This window comes from Chiloscyllium plagiosum, unplaced genomic scaffold (genome assembly GCF_037043375.1).
Source record: "Chiloscyllium plagiosum isolate Xiang-an unplaced genomic scaffold, Cpla_swu_hap1 HiC_scaffold_37, whole genome shotgun sequence".
Classification (NCBI taxonomy): domain Eukaryota; kingdom Metazoa; phylum Chordata; class Chondrichthyes; order Orectolobiformes; family Hemiscylliidae; genus Chiloscyllium; species Chiloscyllium plagiosum.
In genome coordinates, this window is record NW_028270175.1 from 5,795,769 (window position 1) to 5,819,843 (window position 24,075).

At 39.8% G+C, this 24,075-nt stretch overlaps 1 protein-coding gene across 4 annotated transcripts in view; it reads right to left on the reverse strand.

Annotated features, from left to right (window-relative positions):
* Positions 1-24,075, reverse strand: part of pex14 (peroxisomal biogenesis factor 14) — a 254,740-nt gene that overhangs the window by 18,289 nt on the left and 212,376 nt on the right. For all 4 annotated transcript variants that reach the window (XM_087980263.1, XM_087980262.1, XM_043676241.2 and 1 more), the window contains exons 7-8: positions 14,936-15,033; positions 1,965-2,056 (exon numbers count right to left, since the gene is read on the reverse strand). In XM_087980263.1, the coding sequence (XP_087836389.1) occupies positions 1,965-2,056; positions 14,936-15,033 (190 nt within the window). The remainder of the gene's footprint in view (positions 1-1,964; positions 2,057-14,935; positions 15,034-24,075) is intronic.

Consider the following 24,075-nt stretch of genomic DNA (forward strand, 5'->3'; position numbering starts at 1 on the left):
ATCATCTACAAATGAGGAGCAAAATTACTGTTTTTTAAATTACAGGAGGAGGAATCATTGTATGAGATGCCTGGAATCTTGTAGGAGTATTTTTGGAGTGAAGTTCTGAATTTTGGATGGGCCTGTCACGCCTTGCAGTGGTTAAGGTCAAAAATCATACAACATCAGGTTATAATCCAACAGGTTTGGTTGAAATCACAAGCTTTCAGAGCAATGCTTCTTGTTAGGTGAAGTGCAAGGGCACACTAACACAGAGTTTATAAGTTTACAAACTCGGTATCGGTATGCCCTCTCACTTCACCTGACCAAGGAGCACTGCTCTGAAAGCTTGTGATTTCAAATAAACCTGTTGGATTATAACCTGGTGTTGTCTGACCTCTGACCTCAATTCATGTTGTAAGGGATCACATTATAATGCCTGAGTATTATAAGAAATTGGTTGGCATAAGAATTCCTATGGGTCTATTTGCAGGGGAGACTGCTGTCATTGATCCCAAGAAAACAACAAACACTCATTGACAATATAGATGGCAATTCTAAGGAAACTAAAACTATTGCTGTCATACATCAAGGCTTCTCTGACAGCGCCTCACAAACCCAGGGTCTCTACAAATAGAGGGAACGAGGCCAGTAGAAGTAAGAGAATCCCAAACACCCCTGACTTGGAAATATGCCATCATTCCTTCATTAGAACTGTGTCACATGCTGGAACTCATTCCCCATAAGCTCTGTGGTGTGCCTACTCCCCATGGATTGCAGCAGCTCAAGACTGCTCACCATCACCTTCTCAAGGGCAAGCACAGATGAGCGATAAGTGTTAGCGGAGTCAGCAATGCCCACATCCCATGAACTTCAAAAAACCTTATTATATTAATTTGGCAGTTTTTTTTATTGTGCGCCCGCCTGCATTTTGTTGAAAATGTTTCTGGAAAAATGATGTGACAGTCCTGTGGGGATCTCCCATGGCAACAATCTGGGAGAACAATGGTAAAGGTTTTGCCTCCAAGAATCAAAAGATGAGATCATTTCCCAGCAAGGTGTCAGGAGAATACAGATAGCCTAAATAGCTAAACATTAGCTTGGGAACAACAACTTTCTCGTACATGGCATGGTGGCTCAGTGATTAGCACTGCTGCCTCACAGCACCAGAGAGCTGGGTTTGATTCCCGCCACAGGCTACTGTCTGTGTGGAGTTTGCACATTCTCGCCGTGACTGTGTGGGTTTCCTTCGGGTGCTCTGGTTTCCTCCCACAATCCAAAGATGTGCAGGTCAGGTGAACTGGCCATGGAAAATTACCCAGTGTTAGGTGCATTAGTCAGAGGTAAATACAGGGTAGGGAAATGGGTCTGGGTGGGTTACTCTTCGGAGGGTCGGTGTGGACTTGTTGGGCCAAATGGCCTGTTTCTATACTGTAGAACAATTAGGTGGTTGATTTTGACCAGTGCGGACATGATGGGGCAAACCTTTTTCTGTGCTGTAGATCTCCACGATTCCTCAAGCCTGAGATCTTGAAGCTTTGACCATCTATCTGCGTAGATCAAGAATTGAACCCGGATCTACTGGTCTCAATAGACCACTGCTTCTTCCCATTTGAAACAAAAACAGAAATTGCTGGAAAAGCTCAGCGGATCTGGCAGCATCTGTGGAGAGAAATCAGAGTTAACATTTCGGGACGAGTGAGAACTGAAGGGTCACACGATCTGAAATGTTAATTCTGATTTCTCTCCATAAATGCTGCCAGCCCTGCTGAGCTTTTGCAGCAATTTCTGTTTTTGTTTTGGATTTGGATTTACAGCATCTGCAGTTTTTTCAGTTTTCTTCTTCCCATTAGACTTTGGGGAAGCTGATCTTAATGATCGTTACTGAGTGGCTTTAAAAAACTTTTAGTGAATGCATTCCTTTTGCACACAGAGTAAAAGGGTCCTTTCAGACAAATTTCAGCACCAATCTAGGTTACCTTTACCTGCTTAGGAGAAGCCCTTTCAATGAGGTGATCTCAGCTTTCAATTCATTCACATTCTGAGTCTCCAGAAGCCAATTTGTTGAAGAAGAAACCTAAAGAAAGCAGAATAATTGGGTTTAATTTCAAAGGAAATAAAAGAAATAAGATGTGTTTTCAACTGAGTAGGCTATTGGTAGTGTTATATAACTAATATCTTCTTATACAAATCATATTATATTTTTAAATTTTTATGCTACTTATTCATCACCCTTTCCCTATTCTCAACAATGAATACACAAGGTGTTAATCAACCTATAGGTCTCTCTTACTAATGCTAATCTGACCCCAATTTGAGAAATATTGTCCTAGCCTCAGCCAGTTGGTGGTTATTAGTAGTAAGTCAAGCTCTTGTTTCAATTTTCAGGACCATTGAATGTACATTTTCTCCCAGGAGATAAATAGAAACTATTCAGGCAGCTTCAATGGTTAAGTCTGTGACAAAATAGACTCATAGCTTGTGCTCTGGCAGAAAGCCAGAAGGACATACCCTGTAGATATCACACTTAGGAGAGTGCACTGGTCCAAGGAATGTCCTGTTCTTATTCTTGTTAAAGGCCTTGGCTTTGTTTAAACAGAGAGGAAGTAAGCCCTACTCAGTTATCGCTCCACACATGCCTCAGTTGTACACAACGTGATCACAGCATAAACATTAATGAAACATAACAAAAAATTCTGGGGAATGTGGATTTAAGCAATCTTCTTGACAGAAATTTTAAGCATACTTGAGAGCACTGCAAGTATATACATAAAATCCAGAATGTTGTTGAAGTGTAGCGCTAATACGGTGATGCACCATCAGAAACAGGGGGCAATGGGTGTTGTTGTTGTATTCCTTCTAGCATTGGATCATGCCTTCTTCCTTCGATATATTTTTAGCACCCATAGGTAAATCTGATCAAGCTTTTTTTTTTTAACCTGTACACAAAGTAGCGCCTTTTTATTTTCTACCTCTGAAGGTGAACCCCTCTGTTAATAAAGGCAAATAGCCAGAAAAGCTCACCTCACCTCGTAATCTGTTAAAATATGAGTGACAGAGAACTCACCAATTCCACTGTTCAAAGAAAATAACATCAATTTATATTTTAACTCTAAAACTGAATATTAAACAACTACTCACAATTCTAAGCCTCTCTTTCTCTTAACTGCTTAGTAGCTACCTCCAACTCTGTAACTTACTATTCCAATAACACATTTATTAAAATTACATCAACTTAATTTCAAAACTACACAGCCACTATCATCTTCAGTATCTTTCTTCTTCCGACTGAGGATCTCCCTGGGTCGTCTTTCTTTTTATTGCAAGTATGTTTCATATGAAAAGGCACCTTTGATAGAGAGTGTTTCCTAATTACTTGGAGAGCAAGTTGTTAGCTTTTCATGCATTTCTGTCTAGACAGCAGTTGCTCTCTTATCAATTTTCAAAATGCCCACATTTTACACCCCCCAACATCAGATTGTCTCATTGGTTCGATGTTGGCAAAACAATAAATTTAAACTCAATTGAGTTTTTGCATCCTGGGGCATAATTTAAACTGATTGGTTAAATTCTAATTGCTGTCAAAACAGCAACCAAAATGCAGGATTCATTTAACTGCAAAATGTTACATATTTTCAATTTTCCTGTACAGTTTGGGATTGCCATCTAGTCATACACACAGGTGCTTGTAAGCTCTCAGTTCAGGACAGCATTTACTCTCTCTTAAAAGTATAATACACACCTTCAAATTTATAACAGTAATACACAAATATAATGGATATATTATGTATTCTTCAATGTAAAATGTTAAATCATGGCATGTTAAATCATACATGACAGTGGAACATCAAGGAATTAGTACATTACAGACTCAGGCTGCTTACTGGAAGTGGCATCCAGCCATTGAGAAAAAGTGTCTGAAAAAGTCCCAAATGGTAACATTTCACTGACATATAGTTTCTTAACTAGGACTATGGTTTCACAGAGACCAGTATTTCACTTGAGTGGTACTGCTCATGTTCAGGTTTGGTTGAAGATTTGCAGGTTATTATCACACAGAAGCATCACAATAAAGCTAGATCCCAGCTGTTCTCTATTATCTATACAAAGGATTTCTGTCAAAGTCAAAGAACAATAACTTGGGAATATGAACCCTACCAATTCTGAAAATCATGCAGAAAAAAAAGAAAAACAACACACATGCTTTCTGGCCAAGTTTTCAGAGAGTATTATGCTGCATTGCTATCACAGCAATTTTATGCTAACTTTACATATTAAATGGGCTACGGCAGAGTAGCCCAAATTAACTCAGCCAATCCTGAGGAGAGAGCTGTATGATGGATGACTATCTGAGTTGGTCTGCTGTTACTGGGTCAACAATCATTAGAAGACACTGAATAGAAGTCGCAAACTCTTGCTATCAACCCTGTTATCTGGAGCTGAAAATAACTTGTTTCCGACTGATAACAGATTTCTAGCAATGGGGAAAGGTTAACCATGAGTCCACTTCTGCACCGAACATTACGAATGATAACTATAGAAGAAGACGACAGACCGAACTGCACTTATGTAGCACTAATCACAATTTTGGAATGTCTCAAAGCACTTTCTAGCCAATGAAGTACCTATCAAAGCATTGTCACTATTCTAATGTGGGAAACAGGGCAGGAAATTTGCACAAAACAAACTCCCACAAACAAGATTGTCTGAGAGTGGTTTAAGAGAAATGACACATGCAACTTGCTTTCTCTTTAACCTCTTCTTTTAAGAATTTTCGCAGAATTTACAAAAAAATTACCAAAAAAACCACTATGTTAAGAAAAGATACTCATATTAATCCCAACACTACTTCTGCATGTTATTTTAGTTTATAAAAAACCAAACGGGGAGTCAACATTTTTTTTTCAGTTTAAAAAAGGAATTAGGTCATAATGAACAAACGTCAAACCAATTAAAACTGAACTGTCAAAGTAAAATATGGCAGGTGCTGAAAATCTGAAAAAATAAATTGTTGGAAACACTCAAGATGTCAGGCATTCTTTGGGGAGATAGAAAGCCTTACAGGTTCATGACCTTCACTGGCAATTGCTCAGAGACTTGCTTTGACCTAATGAGAGGGCTGCCCTGCATTTTCCATCTTGAAAGACTGAGTGCTTTTTTAGTTAATAAAAATACAAAATATATCAGAATCTCTCCTCATCACTAGTTTCATAAAATCTCCAATTCAAAGTGCTAATTCTTGTTATATTATCAATTAAGTAAATAGACCTTTTTTATGATTGAACCAATGATGAAGTTTGGAAGTTGCAACCTCGGCTCAATGTCTATGGAACAATTGGTTACTTCAGGCCAAGTCTGTGAGACAGGTGTTGCTGTGAAGAGGATTACTTGGGTGATAACACAAGTCCAGGTTACAACCATATAAACTGCAGCACCACATTATTGTATGAAAAGTATACACTTGTAATCAGTGTGCCCAGGATATCCAAGGTAGAGAATGAAAAATTGCATGATATATATATGCTAGATGTATAATGGATTTTCACATTGAACGAGATGGGGGTAGGACAGTTTATATTTATCAGTTACCTTGAATCATAGAATTCCTACAGTGTGGAAACAGGCCATTCGCCTCATCGAGTCCACATCGACCCTCCCCGCTGTAACTCTGCATTTCCCATTGCCAATCCACCTAACCTACACATCTTTGGATTGTAGGAGGGAGCCAGAGCACCCAGGAAGGATGTGCAAACTCCACACAGACAGACACCCAAAGCTAGAATTGAACCTGGGTCGCTGTCACCGTGAGGCAGCAGTGATAACCCACTGAGCCACCGTGCCGCACCAATATGAATGTGTTATGATACAGGTGGGACTTGAACCAGAAGTTTCTGGCCGAGAACATGATCAGTGTTCCACAAGACCCTTCCATTATTCAATTCAACATAAACATGTCTGTACTCAACAATTTGCGTGATGGTAGCCATACAACTGGGGCTCACCATTTCTATGAGTTCTACAGTTCAAAACATGAGGTTTTGTTTAAATTATAGCTTTGGAACATCTGTCTTTCTATAATTACATCAGACAAGAAAGTACTCTTGAGTCAGCATGGGTTTTTGGAAGAAGAGTGGGAGTTTTTAATCCAAACATCTAACACAGAACCTATTAGCAGAATACAAGGTGAAAATTCACAATATTTGGGTATTGATCAATATATTCCTGAACCATATCCTTGAATGTGTGCATAGAGATAAATCGGCCTCATAGGGCTGGGGAGCTGCCAACTGTTATCACTTAAGTAATGTTAACAACCGAACAGTCATAAACCTCTAAGCCTCAACAATAAGTGGTTGCTATAAGAAACATGTGTTGCTAATCACTCACTGAGCACCTGGAAACAATTCTGCAGTTTTCCACATTGGCTTTGATATAGGGCCCTTATGTTTCCGAAGTAAGTTTGAAATTAATTCTGAGCACTGTAATATGAGCTGCCTATTGTGTTATTTCACCGTCATTAGAACCTTTGTCTCACACACATTGAAGTTTATGCCAGGTCCAAGATGGATTGTAACACCTGCCAATTTTCAACAGGCTCTGTGGAGGGGAGAGACACCTCCTTCTATGTCATTTTTTTGTAGGTAATGGTTCCTCCACCATTTATCAGAAGAAATGTCTTCTTCAAAGCAATTAACCCTGTGCCCTGCTTTTGGACCAGGATAATTTCTGTCCAGAGCAGGTGTTTTGTTAGAATTGCCTCGGACTCTTCAAATATATCAATTTTACTGTAGCATTAGTAAAATAATCCTGCAGTGCTGTGAGTGGGCAGCCAAAATTTAGAGTCTGTGATGAACCAGAACCAGCTTCCCCTTTCTGAATGGAACTCTACACACTAGTCCTCTCAATATTTAAGTAACATTTAATATTGCAATAGGATTCATTATTTTATGTGTCTCTTCTTTCTTTTGACATTTAAAGGCATCACCCGATAGAACACACAAACCCTTTTAATACCAAATTTTTAAAAATTAGCTTTGTACCAGTTGTGGATCTACTGTACTTGAAAAATTGTGCAAATGAGCAGCAAGTGCTAGGCAAGTCTGAAATGATGCAAGTTTGGAACTTGGTAATGCACATCTCATTAGTGGTACACATCAATGCAAGGCCCTAATTTGGCAAAGATGTCAATGCTTGCCACACAGCTCTGGGTGAGAGGCACAGGAATTTTGGAAGGCGTGCTCTGTTCCAAATAACGCAAAGTTGCCCTGAGCCATTCCATGCTCTCTGGAACTTTGTAACTACACTTTCTGACCTCATGTTTAGAAGCAAAGAACTAACACTGATGAGAACTTGGGACTGTTAATATGTAAATATATTTCCTACCACATTTTCTAGGACAGAGGGGAAACTAGAGTTACTTTGCAAATAAGTAAATGGTCCTGGCCAGAGAGGACACTATTACCATAAATCATTTATTTTTAAAAAGGCTATGGGTGGGGGTTTTGACCTTTTAAATCATTGAGACTTTTTAACATTATTGTTTAAAAAAGTGCATATATTTATGATTTTTTAAAATGAATATCATTCATTTAGCTTTTGAAAAAATGTATAAACTTGTATGTGTAATGTACAAAATAATTCTTTCCTTAATTTTTTGTTCCAATTACTCTTTGACATGAATCAGTTTTGACAGATACTGCAGCAGTTTAATTTTGAAGTTTCTTTGGGCATTCCTTCCATTCACTGCACCATGAGCTCTGCCATTTTTGCCTGCATTAATAAATTCTGCAGAGCCACAATGGTGCAAGCTCACACAGTGAGGGAATCCTCTTCCTTGTGGAGTTTCATCTGTACCAGCAATTTGGCTAAGTTTACAATTTACTTCGATGTCAACTGTAAATGGCATTATACTCATTTGAACACAACCTCCAGGCCATTGAGTATAACTTCACCATAAAAGAAACAGATGAATGCTTATTTTTGAAGTGGGATCTTTGAAGGAGGTTATGCTTGCATGCATCTGGACAATTGGAAGGCTGGCAAGGAACCGATGATGACTTACATCACAACTATAAATTTTTTTTCATATTCAGACCCCCAGTTTTTGGCTTCACTCATTGTTTCTTACTTTCATCACTCACAAGTGGAGAGAAATGTGCAGATTTATAAGTTAACAGACTGTAGCAACATGAGAGAATCTTTGATGCTTTCTGATGGTTTGAAAGGAACTGAATGAATCTTGTGCATGTTCAATTCGGTAGAAACCTCAGCCTCACGAGGCTCTAAACGTTGATTAAGGCAAACATCATTGGAATAAACTTTGCATTTTCGAACAACATGCGCTAGTTCTAGATATACTTGCCCCATTAAGCAGACATTTTTCTAAGATTTTTAAAGTGTCAACAATTAGAGGTTTCCACTTCTCTAACTAAAATCAGGGAAGCACTTCAACTCTGAATGTTTACTATATATGTAGCACAGAAATGTTAGACAGTTTTCTCCAGTTACACATCTCATTTGTTTGAGGGTCCCTTCTACATCCTCATTGTGAAACTATTTCAGTTCAGAACAGAAAAGGCCGAGAATTTTAATTCAACAATCCACTTTAACAAAAAGGTGCATTTATAGGGAGTCTTTAATTTTTTTTCTTACAATTTTGGGATGATATGGGTGTCACTGGTTGGACCAGCAGTCACTGGCCATCCTGAATTGCCCAGAGGACAATGAAGTGTTAACCACATTGCTGTGCATCTGGAGTTACATGTAGGCCAGACCAGGAAAGGATGGCAGATTTTCTTCCTGAAAAGGGCATTAGTGAACTAGATGGGTTTTTAATGGCAATTGACATGTCTGCCACTAGGTAAAAACAATGACTGCAGATGCTGGAAACCAGATTCTGGAGTAGAGTGGTGCTGGAAAAGCACATCAGTTCAGGCAGCATCCGAGGAGCAGTAAAATCGACGTTTCGGGCAAAAGCCCTTCATGTCTGCCACTAGACTAGCTTTTTAATTCCAGTTTTTAAAACTTCAATTTGAATTTCACCATCTGCCATGGTGGGATTTGAACCCTGAGCCCCAGAACATTAGTGGGGTGCTTATTGAATTAGCCCAGCAACATTATCACCACCTCCACAGGAAATATCTCAAGACATTTCACAGCAATATAAGATGACAGAAGTTGCTGTTAAGCTGAAGTAGGATTCACTATGAGCCTTTTTGTTATGAATGCAGTTCAGAAAGCAGTTACAACTTGACACAAAGGCTAACAATTCATTCAACAGCTTCAGCTGATACAGTGTGAATGGAGACAGTGCCATCAGGAAAGGATCTCTCAGGGTGCAGGATGGTGGTGGCGGTGCTGCTAATGGTCTTGCTCTGATGTCCACAGTCACAACTGGAGTGGTTTCTCATGTTCCAATTTTAGAGCAAGTGGCCAATCCTCAACTGGTTATGGACTACACAGGTTCTTTGTGTTAGACTGATACCAGGACCCTCACTCGGGTCACTTACCAGGTTTTGATGGGAATATGTACAGTCAACCTGGTGGCAAATCACTGACTTCCATTACAGCTAGATTTTCATTGTCATGTGTACCGGAGTACAGGAATACAGTGGAAAATATACAAAGTCATCATTTCTGGCACAATCTCAGTATACAAAAGACAGGATTAAAAATAGAAGCAGAAATGAAAGAAATAGCCAAAGGAAAAGAAGACTCCCCCCACTACCTCGGCCATGAGCCCTCATCACCAGAAAAACACAAAACCACAAAGCCCACCCCTCAGCCTGCTGAGGAACTTCTCCCACCACTACCTACACCTCAGGAAGGAATCGCTCCCACCACTACCTACACCTCAGGAAGGAATCTCTCCCACCGCTGCCCACAACAGGGGGTTAGTTAGCTCAGTTGGTTGGGTGGCTGGTTTGTAATGCAGAGTAACACTAAGAGTGTGGGTTCATTTCCTACACCAGCTGGGGTTACAATGACAGACTCTTCCCTCAGGTTAAACCACCACCAGTTGTATTTTTTTGTGGGCGGCACGGTAGCACAGTGGTTAGCACTGCTGCCTCACAGCGCCAGAGACCCGGGTTCAGTTCCCGCCACAGGCGACTGAAAGACTGTGTGGAGTTTGCACATTCTCCCTGTGTCTGCGTGGGTTTCCTCCGGGTGCTCCGGTTTCCTCCCACAGTCCAAAAACGTGCAGGTTAGGTGAATTGGCCATACTAAATTGCCCATAGTGTTAGGTGAAGGGGCTAATGTAGTGAGTGGGTTGCACTTCGGTGGATCGGTATGGACTTGTTGGGCCGAAGGGCCTGTTTCCACACTGTAACTAATCTAATCAATTCGGGAAGGAATCTCTCCCACTGCTGCCCATATTTCTGGGAAGAAATCTCTCCCACCACTACCTTCACCTCAGGAAGGAATCTCTCGCACCGCTGCCTACATTCTGGGAGGAAACCTCTCCCACCATTACCTACACCTCAGGAAGGAATCTCTCCCATCCCTGCCCACACCCCGGGAAGAAATCTCTCTCACCGCTGCCCACAATCTGGGAAGGAATCTCTCCCACAGCTGCCCACAATCTGGGAAGGAATCTCTCCCACCGCTGCCCACTCGGGGAAGGAATCACTCCCACCGCTGCCCACTCGGGGAAGGAATCCCTCCTACCGCTGCCCACTCGGGGAAGGAATCCCTCCTACCGCTGCCCACGCCCCGGGAAGAAATCTCTCTCACCGCTGCCCACACCCAGGGAAGGAATCTCTCCCACATCTGCCCACACCCGGGGAAGTATCTCTCCCACCCCTGCCCACACTCGGGGAAGGAATCTCTCCCACCCCTGCCCACACTCGGGGAAGGAATCTCTCCCACCCCTGCCCACACTCGGGGAAGGAATCTCTCCCACCCCTGCCCACACTCGGGGAAGGAATCTCTCCCACCCCTGCCCACACTCGGGGAAGGAATCTCTCCCACCCCTGCCCATACTCAGGAAGGAATCTCTCCCACCCCTGCCCATACTCAGGAAGGAATCTCTCCCACCCCTGCCCATACTCAGGGAAGGAATCTCTCCCACCCCTGCCCACACCCCAGGAAGGAATCTCTCCCACCCCTGCCCATACTCAGGAAGGAATCTCTCCCACCCCTGCCCACACCCCAGGAAGGAATCTCTCCCACCCCTGCCCATACTCAGGAAGGAATCTCTCCCACGCCTGCCCACACCCCAGGAAGGAATCTCTCCCACCCCTGCCCATACTCAGGAAGGAATCTCTCCCACCCCTGCCCATACCCCAGGAAGGAATCTCTCCCACCCCTGCCCATACTCAGGAAGGAATCTCTCCCACCGCTGCCCACACCCCAGGAAGGAATCTCTCCCACCCCTGCCCATACTCAGGGAAGGAATCTCTCCCACCCCTGCCCACACTCCAGGAAGGAATCTCTCCCACCGCTGCCCACACCCCGGGAAGAAATCTCTCCCACTGCTGCTGAAACTCCGGTATTGTCTGGACCGATATTGCTGAAAAAAGAAAATAAAAGAATAAAAGCATAAAAAAAAAGAAGTAAAAGAAAGAGAAAGAGGAAAAAAAAGAAAGGCAGTCAGAAGCAGACGAATCCACGACGCGGGCATGAATGCTGCTCCTTCTCAGTGCTAGTTAGTACAGTGTGGACTATGTCCCCATAACAGAATGTGATTTCAGAGCAGCACATGGGTTTGTTTGTTTTTTATGGTCCTGTGTCAATTGAGTGTTTCTCCAGTCATTAGCTGGCAGTATTCATGGAGGAAGATGTTTCCCTGTGGTCATCAGGAGGTTCAGCATGTGCTGCTAGGGGAACCTACTCAAGCTATGCTCATCAAAACATCTCAAACATCTTCATGACTTCTGGTCTATTTAGTAGTTCATGAGCTATGTTCGATTACCTACAAACTTACTTAGAGGTGAGTTTCAGGTAACAAGGGAGGAGAGCAGGTGGAGGCTGAAAAGCTTTAGAGGGAATTTGATGTTTAATTCCTCAGTTGTGGCACACACAGTGAAAGAGGAACGTGCAAGACTTGGAGGAATGAAGAACATCAAGGTTTGGGAGACTGGTAGGGCTGGGGTGCAAAGCAATTTGGATGTGACAGCAAGAAATTGAGACTTGAGTTTTTGGTAGACAAAGAGTAAATGTGGATTGGCAACCGCAAAATGAAAAGATCAAAGACCAGTTCATCTGTTTTTGTAATGTTAAATGTGGGATAAATATTGGTCTGGACACCAGGAAGAATTCATCTGCTTTTCTGCAAAATAATGCCTTATAATCTTGTATACCCATCTGGCACAGCAGCATATGAAAGCTGAGATCGTTGACAGTCCTGAGCACTGCACTGAGGTGTCAATCTTAATTTTGTGCTTCAAGCCTGGAGTGGAATTTTAACCTGGATCCTTGTGATTCAGAGTTGTGTGCGCTATCAACCACGCCAAGGATGGGATTGAGTGAAGAGTGACTGAGAAATGCCTCTGGTTAAGAAATAAGCAGCAGAATTTCGGCTGAGCTGGCATTTATGAAAGGTGGAGGATGGGAGAGTGACTGTGAGAGCAGTGTCTGATGTCAGTTTTGAACACAACAAAAGAATGAATCAGTATTTAGTAAGTAAATAATTTAAGGCAGAGATACAGTTGGAAAACATTCCTCGTATCCAGTTTAGTTTAATTATAAACAGTCGTGGCTTCTAATTGAAGTCCCCATTTTTAGACATTAACCTAGAGGGTCAAATCACAAAAATGTTACATCATGATTAAACCTAGAAAATGCAACTTTCCAATGCCATTATGATTCATATAAAACTGGGGAAAATAATTCTTTGCACTTGTCTTTTTTTGGTGTAAAGACTTTACATAACTGAACCACAATGTGCTAGACCTGTCAGGTCAGAGAGGCCTGTATGAAACAGCACCAGCATCTTCTCCTTGATCTGGATTTAGTATTCTGTCTGTGTGATGGCCAAGTCATGCTCATTTTTCTGATGCTAATAAAGCTTCAAAGTCAATAGAATGTTTGCAATATTAGCATTTACTAATCCAGCTTGGTGAAACATCATGGCTGTTATTACTAGTCCTAAACACAGCACAAGTACAGATAAAAGTGAATTAGAGAATGAGGAAAGGCCTTTTACTTTATTAAATCCATTTACTCCAGAGACCAGGGACAATCTGTCACACCACAGGCACTATCCAAGTACTCAAGCTTCTAAAACCACCATGGAACTTTTGAAAAAAAATTATCATCTCCAAAAATACCAAGCAAAATTTCAGAAATCTTAATTTAATCATACAACCCTCAAAGATTAGTACAACCCATTTGTATTTTACTCATAATGTAGTGATAGTAGTGGAAGCACAGCAACAATCATCGTTTGTTGAATTTGACCAAGATCTGTTCTTAAACTTCATTTTGTTTTTCAGTAGATAGCAGCAGGAAGAGTTGGATGGAGGGGGAGATGGAGAGATAAAGAGAAATGTAGGAAACAACACCACAGATACGGCTGGCATCAATAGACAATAGCTTTGCCTTCATCAGTGTGTCTGGTCTTTGAGCAGCATGAATGGTAACATGAAGTAAGTGTAGGGGATGATACCTACACTTTAATTCAAGCTAAAGATGCTCTAATTCAATGACATAGAAAGACATCCAGCTGATCATCTGATGAACACTGTCTATAACTGCTCAGGATTCCATGGTTTAAAGTCTAGATATTTCACCCTTAAAGTCTCAGCCCAATTTGTTATCCTCATTTCATTAATTTCACTTATGTTGCACTCCCTTCTCAATTTCTCTTATTGATCAAAGCATATATGCCCTGCTTCGGTGGGTCCTGTGACACAGTGGTAACATCCCTACGTCTGGCCAAGAGATTCAAATCCCAGAGATCTGTTATAGTATGTCTAAACACATTGCTTAAAAATAACTATACTTTAACTAGAGTTCTCCAATGATTTGCTTTTTTGTTTTGCTGAAGCACTTGAGATCTATTTGTTCAGCATCAAATTTACTATTCTTTCTAGTTGCTTTTCCCTTCCTTCCTACAAATCTTGTACCATTTGAGGAATAGTGGCATGGACATAAAATAACTCACTGGCAGCAATTATTTTATACTATTAATGATTAGGTTGTGAAGGAAAGCCTGCTGGAACTGAACTCAGAGCAGATCTTCAGCAGTGCCCAAGTAACGAGATAACTTAAATGGTTCTATCCAAATTTCTGTCTTGGACAAGACACAAAGGAAATCTTTTTGGTGCAATGACACAATTAATTTGCAAAATTGTTTGCAAAGAGAAGAAAAGGAAGCTTCAAGGGAATCAAAGGGACACACACAAAGTGACTGTAATAATAGCTCATTAAATGCTGCAGTGTATCAACCGAGGTACTAGACATCTAAGGCACATGTTTCATATTAATAGGTTTCTTTGAAGAGGTTGATGGATTCATGAAGGAGCGAGAGCTGCACTTCAATTTGGGGGTCACTGCTAAGTGATTTGAAGCAAATACTTGATACAGTCACAACCTTATAAACAACCTACAGCTCTGGAAGAAACAAACAAATTAGATTAAGATAGTGAAAGTACAAGTTGAAGACTGGGATCTTATGGCACAATGGTACCTTTGTGGTCCCTACCTTTGAACCAGAAGGCCCTAGTTCAAGTTTCACCTGCTTCATAGATGGGTGTAACATTACTGAAGAGGTTGATGAGAACATATCTACAAGTTGAAGACTGTGCTCGATTAAGTTGTCCCCTTGTTTCAGTTTCATGATCATTCTGCATGTTATAGATTTGTTTTACAATGGCTTGCAGAACAGACTTCAGGGACCATATAGCCTATACCTACTCTTATTTCTTATGATTGACATCCCAAATTCAGTTAGACACAACTGGGTGAAGACCTTTTCTGAAATATAGTATTCTGACTTTGTCATGATAGTTACCTTGGTACCAGTCAGTTCTTGCGACAGCTCTTGTAATCTCTCTTGTTGCTGTTCCAGAAGCTCCTGCACTGTGGTCAAATTTGTTTGCAGTTGTGTCACTGTGCAAGAAGAGAAATTAAATATTTTTTCATTTGTAGTAACTATGTTCTCTCACTAACTTCTATGCTGTGCTTTTGCATCACCAAACTTAAGTATTCTTCTTGTATCACCCACAACTGTTTAAAAGATTCACCATTCATATTTTCTTCACTCCACATGTTTAGGATTAAGATTTCCAGCTTATTTTTCTGTTCACATATATCCTGGCAGAAAGATTAGGTGTTGATATGAGAATTCAGCAAATTAGATTACATTTACTTCACAATAACAAAGCTGAACTACTAAAAATGAACAATATTTACAAGGAATCTAACAGATGGACTTGTTCTGTACACCTGTCTATGACCGAAGTCAGTAGGTAACCACTGAATTCAAGTGCACGTTGCTGGTTGTTGTTCTGATCAAGTTGTAATTAGTTAGCATCATTACTAAAACTAATCTGAAGAAATTCTACCACTAACCAGTAACCAATATTCTCTTGAACTCAAACATTAAGGCATGATTTGAAAATATTAGATTTTCTCTCCCATTATTTTACAACAATTGACCAGCAGTAAAAGTTTTAAAAGTTTTTTTTAACATAATGCACCATAGCAAATGGAATTAGAAAACCTTTTAAACTAGAAAGTTAGGACTAATATCACAGGACTAATGTCATCATTCCTAATAATTTATTAATTGTAACTGATACAACTGACCAAAACATCTCAAGAACTGGAGAAGAGGTTATTGACACAGCAAGGTGATAATAGTAATATACAGAAGTCAGACTGACAATGATGCAATTGTGTGATGATGACAACAATGAATAGAAAAAAATGGCTTGAGGAATAATCATATTCCTTCCTTCCCCTAAAAGTGAGACATAACTAACCAACTTTCAGAAATTCCATTTTTTTGTCTTAATAAAATTGAATGAAGTTTTCTCCTTGTTCAATGCTTCTTTAATGGGGTGGTACCATTAAGATGGTACAAATTGGCCAATAGAAGAATGAAAACAGGCATTGCTCTTAGAACTTGCACCTAAAACCTGTACACTTACAGCCAGGGTGAAATTTTCTGTTGTACCATAGTCTTTTCAAATACATTGCATAACATGGCAGACAATTTTGATCCAAATTTTATAAAACACTCGCCAAATATAACTCGTATCTAATCACTTAGATTTGATCCTTACCTACTAAATTAATTGTTATGCTAACTTCTTCAAATAAAGCTGCTGTCAATCACATTTTTCAATTAATATTGTGCAAGACGCACTGCAGAGAAATATAGTGCATAAGCTGTACAAAATATGGAATATTTTTAGAAGCTAATAAAACTGATTTTCTTTTATTGCCTTTAATTTTAGAAATGATTTAAATTCATGAAAGAACTGGATGGCACAGCAGATTAAAATCTGCCCTCATCATTTATGGGTCTGCTTCAAATCCAATACAGACAAATAGGATACACATCTCTCCAACAGCTGCTAAGGGACTTTGTGAAAGGAGCTTCTCGGGCAAGTTCCTAGTTGATAAGGGATCTTAACATGAGACTACACATTATTTGTCACTAACTGACACTAATTGGGCAATATCACTCAATGACCATTAAATGAGCATGAACAGAACCACACTCATTCAACTAAGTGGCAATTCTTCAAAAATGTTTTGCAATAAATTCAGGGTGCACATAAATTCTATAAAATAAATAGCAAGTGAATTATTTTAAGTCAGTTGTAGGATATTTAAACCAAACTTCGCCCTTGATTGTTCTTTTACCTTATAATGTATTCAGTCATGTTAATAAAGGTGTAATCTAGATTAATGCACACAAGGTCTCCTGCAGTGTAAGGGCATGGATTATCCAGATTAAGATATTGCACAGTGTTTTATGTAAAGCTTTGTTCATAAAATTGGCTTAATGAAATTTGATGAATGTTGGGATATGGTAAGATCTGGAGATGGCAATATCCTCATTTGAAGAGACTATCGGACAGCAAAATAATGTGGCTGCTAGAGCAGATTGTTTAAGTCAGAAACGTTTGCTCAAGACTTGCACTGATATAGTCTCCTTTATGTCGGTAAAACACCCAAAATGCTTCACAGTGGCACAGGCTCAAGGGGCTGAGTGGTCTGCATCCATGTTGCATCACCTGATGATTTTTGAAATATGAATTACAATGTAAGAAAGAAGAGAGAGCCATCTGAGATTATATTGCACCTCCTATTGTTTAATTTTCCCAGGTATAAGGCAGTAAAAAGGTGGTGTGAAACAAAGATCAGTTTTGAGGAAGTTTTTGATGGGAGCAGGGTGAAGCAAGGTGTTAGGAAGAGGGTTCTAAAATATGACCCGATCAATATAAAATATAATGGAGTAGATTTCTCCTGAAGATCTGAAAACAGTGCTTCAACACATTTTCTATTTATCCCAGAGTAATTAACTAATATTCTGGAGAGAATTCCCTTTTGGTTTTTACAAGTCACTAATGTCAGAATATCAGGATCCACAAGGAAGGTAAAGATAAAGTTGCCATCATCCTAAAGTCACTGCTGCTCATGGAAATACCTCTTTAAGCTTGTGTTTAATCAGTACCTGGTGAACAAAATTTGATTTGATTTATTGTTGTCACATGTACCTCAGTGCAGTGAAAAGTTTTGTTTTGTGTGCAGTACAGGCAGATCACAACATACAAGGACATAGAGATTATAGGGTGCTTAGACAGAGTGACCCATACAAGATTATGGATGCACAGGAGGTGCTCAAAGCAAGATCAATATTAGGCGTGAAATTGGAGGGGTCCATTCAACAATCTAATAACAGCAAGGAAGAAGCTGTACTTGAACCTGTTGGTATGTGCGTTCAAGCTTCTGTATCTTCTGCCTGATGGAAGAGGTTGAAAGAGGATATTAAATGCCTTTGAATCAGTGAAGGAAATCCTTGATAAATGGGCTAACTAAATAATGTATTATAAGATCTGACTGACTTGCTTGGGCAATGCCACTGTGACTAGCACCAACAGCATGAAAAAAGGAAGTGAAGTAGTCACAATGAGATAATATCATAAGGGTCTGAAGAAATCAGCTCACATACTGGAATACATCAAACATAAAATCTTTAAAAGTACACAGTGGACATAAAAAGCTCTTGAGTTATTTGAGTGGTTCCTTGTGGGGTGTATGAGGGTATAGAATGAAGAAGTAAATTTCCCCTGTTCACTTGAATCACAACTACACTGTAAACTTTGATTTGCCACATGCCATAAAGAAAGGAACCAACTTGGTGGGAATGAAATACCTAACAATTAGAGAAAGAAAATCAGTTGACTACAAAGCAAATAAACTTGAATATTATTTGGCGAAGCTGAGCATTATTTCTGTGTTCTCCATAATCCCCAAGATAGTCTTTTGTTTAGCAGTTTAAATAAAAATCCTACACTGACATTGAAAAATTAACCTGCCTTGGTTAGATACGGAAAACAAATATAGCAAAGACAAACTTCATTTGGCACCAAATACAGGCAGACTGAGTGGATCTCTTGGTAATAGGATAAATAGAATTACATATACCACTGGAGGGTAATAAATGAAGGATGCGTTTTTGTAAATGTATTTGAGAAAATCACACCAGCAATACTGCTCTTCTGCAGACAAACCATCAAGAAACACAATGTAAAACAAAAGCATCACAATATTACACATAAACTATACATGAAGTGCAAAACATAACAAAATGGTGGAATGAACTAAGGACAGTCAAAAGTTTAATGTTCTTATTTTAATTGAAAGCAACAACTATCACTGTCAAAATGAAGCAGCAACCCTAGAGCTTATTTGACTAGGAGAGAGATTTTCACAGCCAGTAAAATCACACCATTACTTCAATTCTTGAACAGTATTAATGAATGAGCAAAATAAATCACTTAAATAATTAAGAACCAGCTCAGTTTTGAGTGAATTGAACTGAACAGTACTAGTATCTACACCTCATTTGCCTTCCTTCAGATTCATGATGTTTAATATGAGCCAATATGTCACTGTTTTACTTTTGCTATCTCATCCCAAACTTTCAGATCATTTCCACAATTTTTTTTTAACTTTTAAGTATATGTCTGATCAAAGCACTATATTTTGGTAAGGCAAACGTTCCTCCAAATCTAAGCATAATATCTAAATACAAACTTCTGGGCCTGTGTTAAATTAGTCCTTGTATATTATGAACTTGCAGTTAAACCTTTTGAAAACTGTGCACAGACTTTAAAATGACCATTGCAAGTCAGGTGTCCTTTGACATTTTAAGCTTTAGGTAGTCTTACGTCCCAAACAAATACCTAATTAAATACGGACATTCACAGTAATCCAGGGAATTCACACAATATTTTTTGTTACAAAAAGGGGGATAGAAGATAAATTCAGGAACTACAGCATTCCAACTGGTCTACATATGTTTTCACCCTGCAAAAAAGGGAACATCCAAACTCAATATGTATATAGTGAATGTAAGCAAAATCTATCAACTTTACATTGCAGTACGACATTTTCTCATCTGAACTAGAATGGCATCTCAAGGTATTAACACAGGATTATGACAATCAGAGTAAGTACTATTCTTATTTGGGGAAAAAAAACACTCTTGTGGAAGTGAAGAGGAAATCAACTTGTTCTGAACAAGAGTCATACTAGACCTAGAATGTTAACTCTGTGTCTCTCTCCACAGCATTCTCTTGTTTTGTTTCAGATTCCAGCATCCACAGTATTTTCCCTTTAAATGAGGTAGAAACTGTGTGGCAGACAGCGTTCCACTGAAATCCATCAAACTAGCAGCAAGTCATCCAAGCAGCCAAGGCAGTAAACAATACTACTTTGAAACAGAAGGTACTAATAGAGAGAAGTACTTTCCCTAACCTGTACAAACTTTTGAGTTTCTTGGGAACTGACCTTTTGAAAGATCAATTATACAAAACCTCACTACTTGTTTCTGCTTACTGAGAATCCTTAACTTTACCAAGACCATCACTTTTAAAGCACAAATGTTATCTAAGAAACTATAGTCCTGCCACAATAGAGACATACAATAATACACTCTAACAATACTGGATCTTTACCTGTATCTAACAGGTAAAGTGTGAGGGACCAATGAATGAAACTGTGTGTTATTTTTGGGGTTAAGTGGGTGAGAATAGACCACCCAAGAATTCCTGAAGACTATCAAACACACCAAGATAGAAGAGGATGAAATAATTGTTTCCTTTGATGTAACAGCCCTGTTCACATCCATCAACATCAATCTGGCCAAGGAAACACGGACTACAGTAATAGAAGAATTGAAAAATGTGATGCTGGAAAAACACAGCAGGCCAGACAGTATCCGAGGAGCAGGAGAATCGACGTTTCGGGCTTATGCTCCTGCTCCTCGGATGCTGCCTGGCCTGCTGTGTTTTTCCAGCATCACATTTTTCAACTCTGGTCTCCAGCATCTGCAGTCCTCACTTTCTCCTACAGTAATAGAAGAACCAAAGACATATACACCAAACACTACCAACTCCTTGTTGTGGTTCTGTTTGCTGAGCTGGAAATTTGTGTTGCAGACGTTTCGCCCCCTGTCTAGGTGACATCCTCAGTGCTTGGGAGCCTCCTGTGAAGCTCTTTTCTGTGTTGTTTCCTCCAGCATTTATAGTGGTTTGTCTTTGCCGCTTCCGGTTGTCAGTTCCAGCTGTCCGCTGCAGTGGCCGGTATATTGGGTCCAGGTCGATGTGCTTATTGATATCAACAAACACATTGACCTGGACCCAATATACCGGCCACTGCAGCGGACAGCTGGAACTGACAACCGGAAGCGGCAGAGACAAACCACTATAAATGCCGGAGGAAACAACACAGAAAAGCGCTTCACAGGAGGCTCCCAATCACTGAGGATGTCACCCAGACAGGGGACGAAACGTCTGCAACACAAATTCCCAGCTCGGTGAACAGAACCACAACAACGAGCACCCGAGCTACAAATCTTCTCACAAACTTTGAACTACCAACTTCATCAGCAAGGAAAATATCGTCAAGCTAGTGGACCTATGCCTTACCATCCACTTCATCTTCAACAACAAAACCTACAGACACACCAACAGAATAGCCATGGAATCTCCAATATCAGGGTTCTTAGCAGAGGCAGTAACACAGACTCAAACAAACAGCTCCACCAACCATCTAACCCAAACTTTGGGTCCGCTACATGGATAACAACTTTGTCATCACTAAACAAAATAAATTAGAGGAAACCTTCAAGACCATCGATAATACCCTTACTGACATAACATTTACTAAAGAGGAGGAAAACAACAACAAACTGTCATTCCTAAACGTCACAGTACAGCAAACAGCCAATGGGGAACTTCAAACCTGCGTCTACAGGAAAACACCACATATGGACCAAATACTGAACTACAGAAGAAATCATCCCAACACCTACAACGAAGCTTCATTAGAACATTATTTCAATGAGCCACCACCACACACTGCAGCACAGACGAACTACTAAGAGCAGAGGAAAATCACCTATACAGTGTATTTAAAAAAAAACGGATACCCAATGAACACAGTCCACCAAGTTCTCAGCAATAAACCCAAACAAGCAGACAAAACACATCCAGAAACCCTAGCCAATCTCCCCTACATCAAAGACAACTCAGAAATGACTGCCAGACTACTCAGACCTCTTGGCATCATGGTAGCCCACAAACTCACCAACATACTAAAACAGCGGCAAATGAACTTGAAAGTGTCTATACAGACAACAAGCAAAACTAATGTCATTTACAAAATACCTTGCAAGAACTGTAACAAACACTACATTAGACAAACAGGCAGAAAACTAGCTACCAGGATACATGAACATCAACTAGCCACAAAAAGACATGAACCACTCTCACTAGAATCCTCACATACAGATGAGGAAGAACACCACTTCGACTGGGACAACACATCCATCCTAGGACAAGCCAAACAGAGACACGCATGAGAATTCCTAGAAGCATGGCACTCCAACTGGAACTCTATCAACAAATACATTGACTTGAATCCCATTTACCACACCCCCCTGAGAAAAACAGGAGATGACATCACCAACCCAAGGAAACCTAAACACATAAATAAAAAGTGGGCCATACCACCAGTCTTCACCGGAGGCCCACTGATAATGTTACCTGGTATGGTGACAAAACGTTTGAAAACGAACTTTCCGGCTCAGTGAGCAAACTTAGATCCAGAATCTTAACTTGAGCTACAAATCATCTCAAAACTCGCTAAGAATAAACCTTCTTTATTTTAAAAGTCAAAACAGTTTCCTCCTGGAAGTATTTAATTGGGATGCTCACTCTGAAGGCAAGAAAATACACACCAAAATATGACGACAATGGGCACTGTGCTGATACTATGGCTTTCGGATGTGTGTTTTGCCCTTTTTTATAAATGAAGAGAAGTTGAGGTAGAGGTAGCAAACAATCTGCTTCCACCTAATAAAATACAGGTTGAGAGGTCATGGGCTTTTTAAAAAAAAAAGTTGCATCAATAGAAGCAAACTGAATGGTTGGGGTCAAGCCTCCACAGAACCAGGACTTTTGGTTTAACTTTCAAAGCTGTTGGGATTGTGAAAGCTGCTACATCTCTTTCTCTTTCTTTGCTACAGCTAAAAGCTTTGGTTCTCTTTCTGTTGCTCGACTTGCATGCGAGACAATCTATTTTACTGACTTTGCTTTTGTCAAGAGTGTGCTTATGGGATGTTACTATATTGGAACAGCTAACGAGCAATTTATTATTGTAACTATTTCGTTAGTTATAGCTAAGCCGATATCTTTTTTTTTAAAATTGTCTGTATTTTAACGACAGTGTATGAATAAAGTGTGTCTTGCTTCAAGCCTGGTAGTTTGATCAATTGAATTGCATCTGGAACACAACGCCTGGCACTTGCCTTTAAAGCAGTAAAAAGACATACATTTTGGCTGTCTTAGAATGTTGACTAATTACAGACTTTATATGTTCGACACAAAAACACACATATTCCCAAGTCATCTATATTTACATGGATCAGTTTGAAACTCAAAGTGACATTCCAGTTTGAAACAGAATAGCTCCAACCTTTGTTGCTTGGCAGTTTTCCGAATGGAATTTTTTTCCTCAGTAATATGACAGATATTTCCATTCAGCATTGGCAACTAATATTTAATGATCAAGTTCTGAACGTTTTGTTCCTCCTTTAACCTCACATCCTCCTTTATTGAATCAACATGTTGTAAGGCTCAATGGAAATTTCTTTAAATTAGCATCAATTTTGCACACTATTAAATGCAATCCTGAAATATATTTGGTGACAGAGATACATGAACTGTCTGCATTTCCAATGATAAAACATTACAAAGCATAAAAACAGTCAAAAATCTCACAAATATCACAGATGGCTTAGAGGAAACCATTGAAATTTAAAACTGTCTATCTGTTTTGTCTTCTTACCTGATACCCCTCCCTTGCTTTCCCTCAGGCAGCAACTCTTGCTAGGATCAAGTTCTAGATACTATAGAATTCATCCCAAGTGAACCTCAAAATAAGTGTTGACAGTATCTTCAATTACCACTGTGCTCTTACTATAAGATTGTAAGATATAGGAGCAGATATTAGGCCATTCAACCCATCGAGTCTACTCCACCATTCAATCATGGCTGATAAGTTTGATTCTCCCCATTCTCCCACCTGCTCCCTGCAATCTTCGATCCCCTTGACAATCAAGAACCTATCTTCCTCAGTCTTAAATACACTCAATGACCTGGCCTCCCCAACCTTCTGTGGCAGTGAATTGCATAGATTCATCACTCTCTGACTGAAGTAGTTTCTCCTTATCTCCGTTTTAAAAGATCTTCCCTTTACGCTAAGGCTGTGCCCTCACATCCTAGTCTCTCCTACCAATGGAAACATCTTCCCAACATCCACTTGTTCCCGTCTACTTAGTATTCTGTAAGTTTCAATTAGATTCCCCCCCTCATCCTTCTAAACTCCAAGTATAGACCCAAAGTTCTC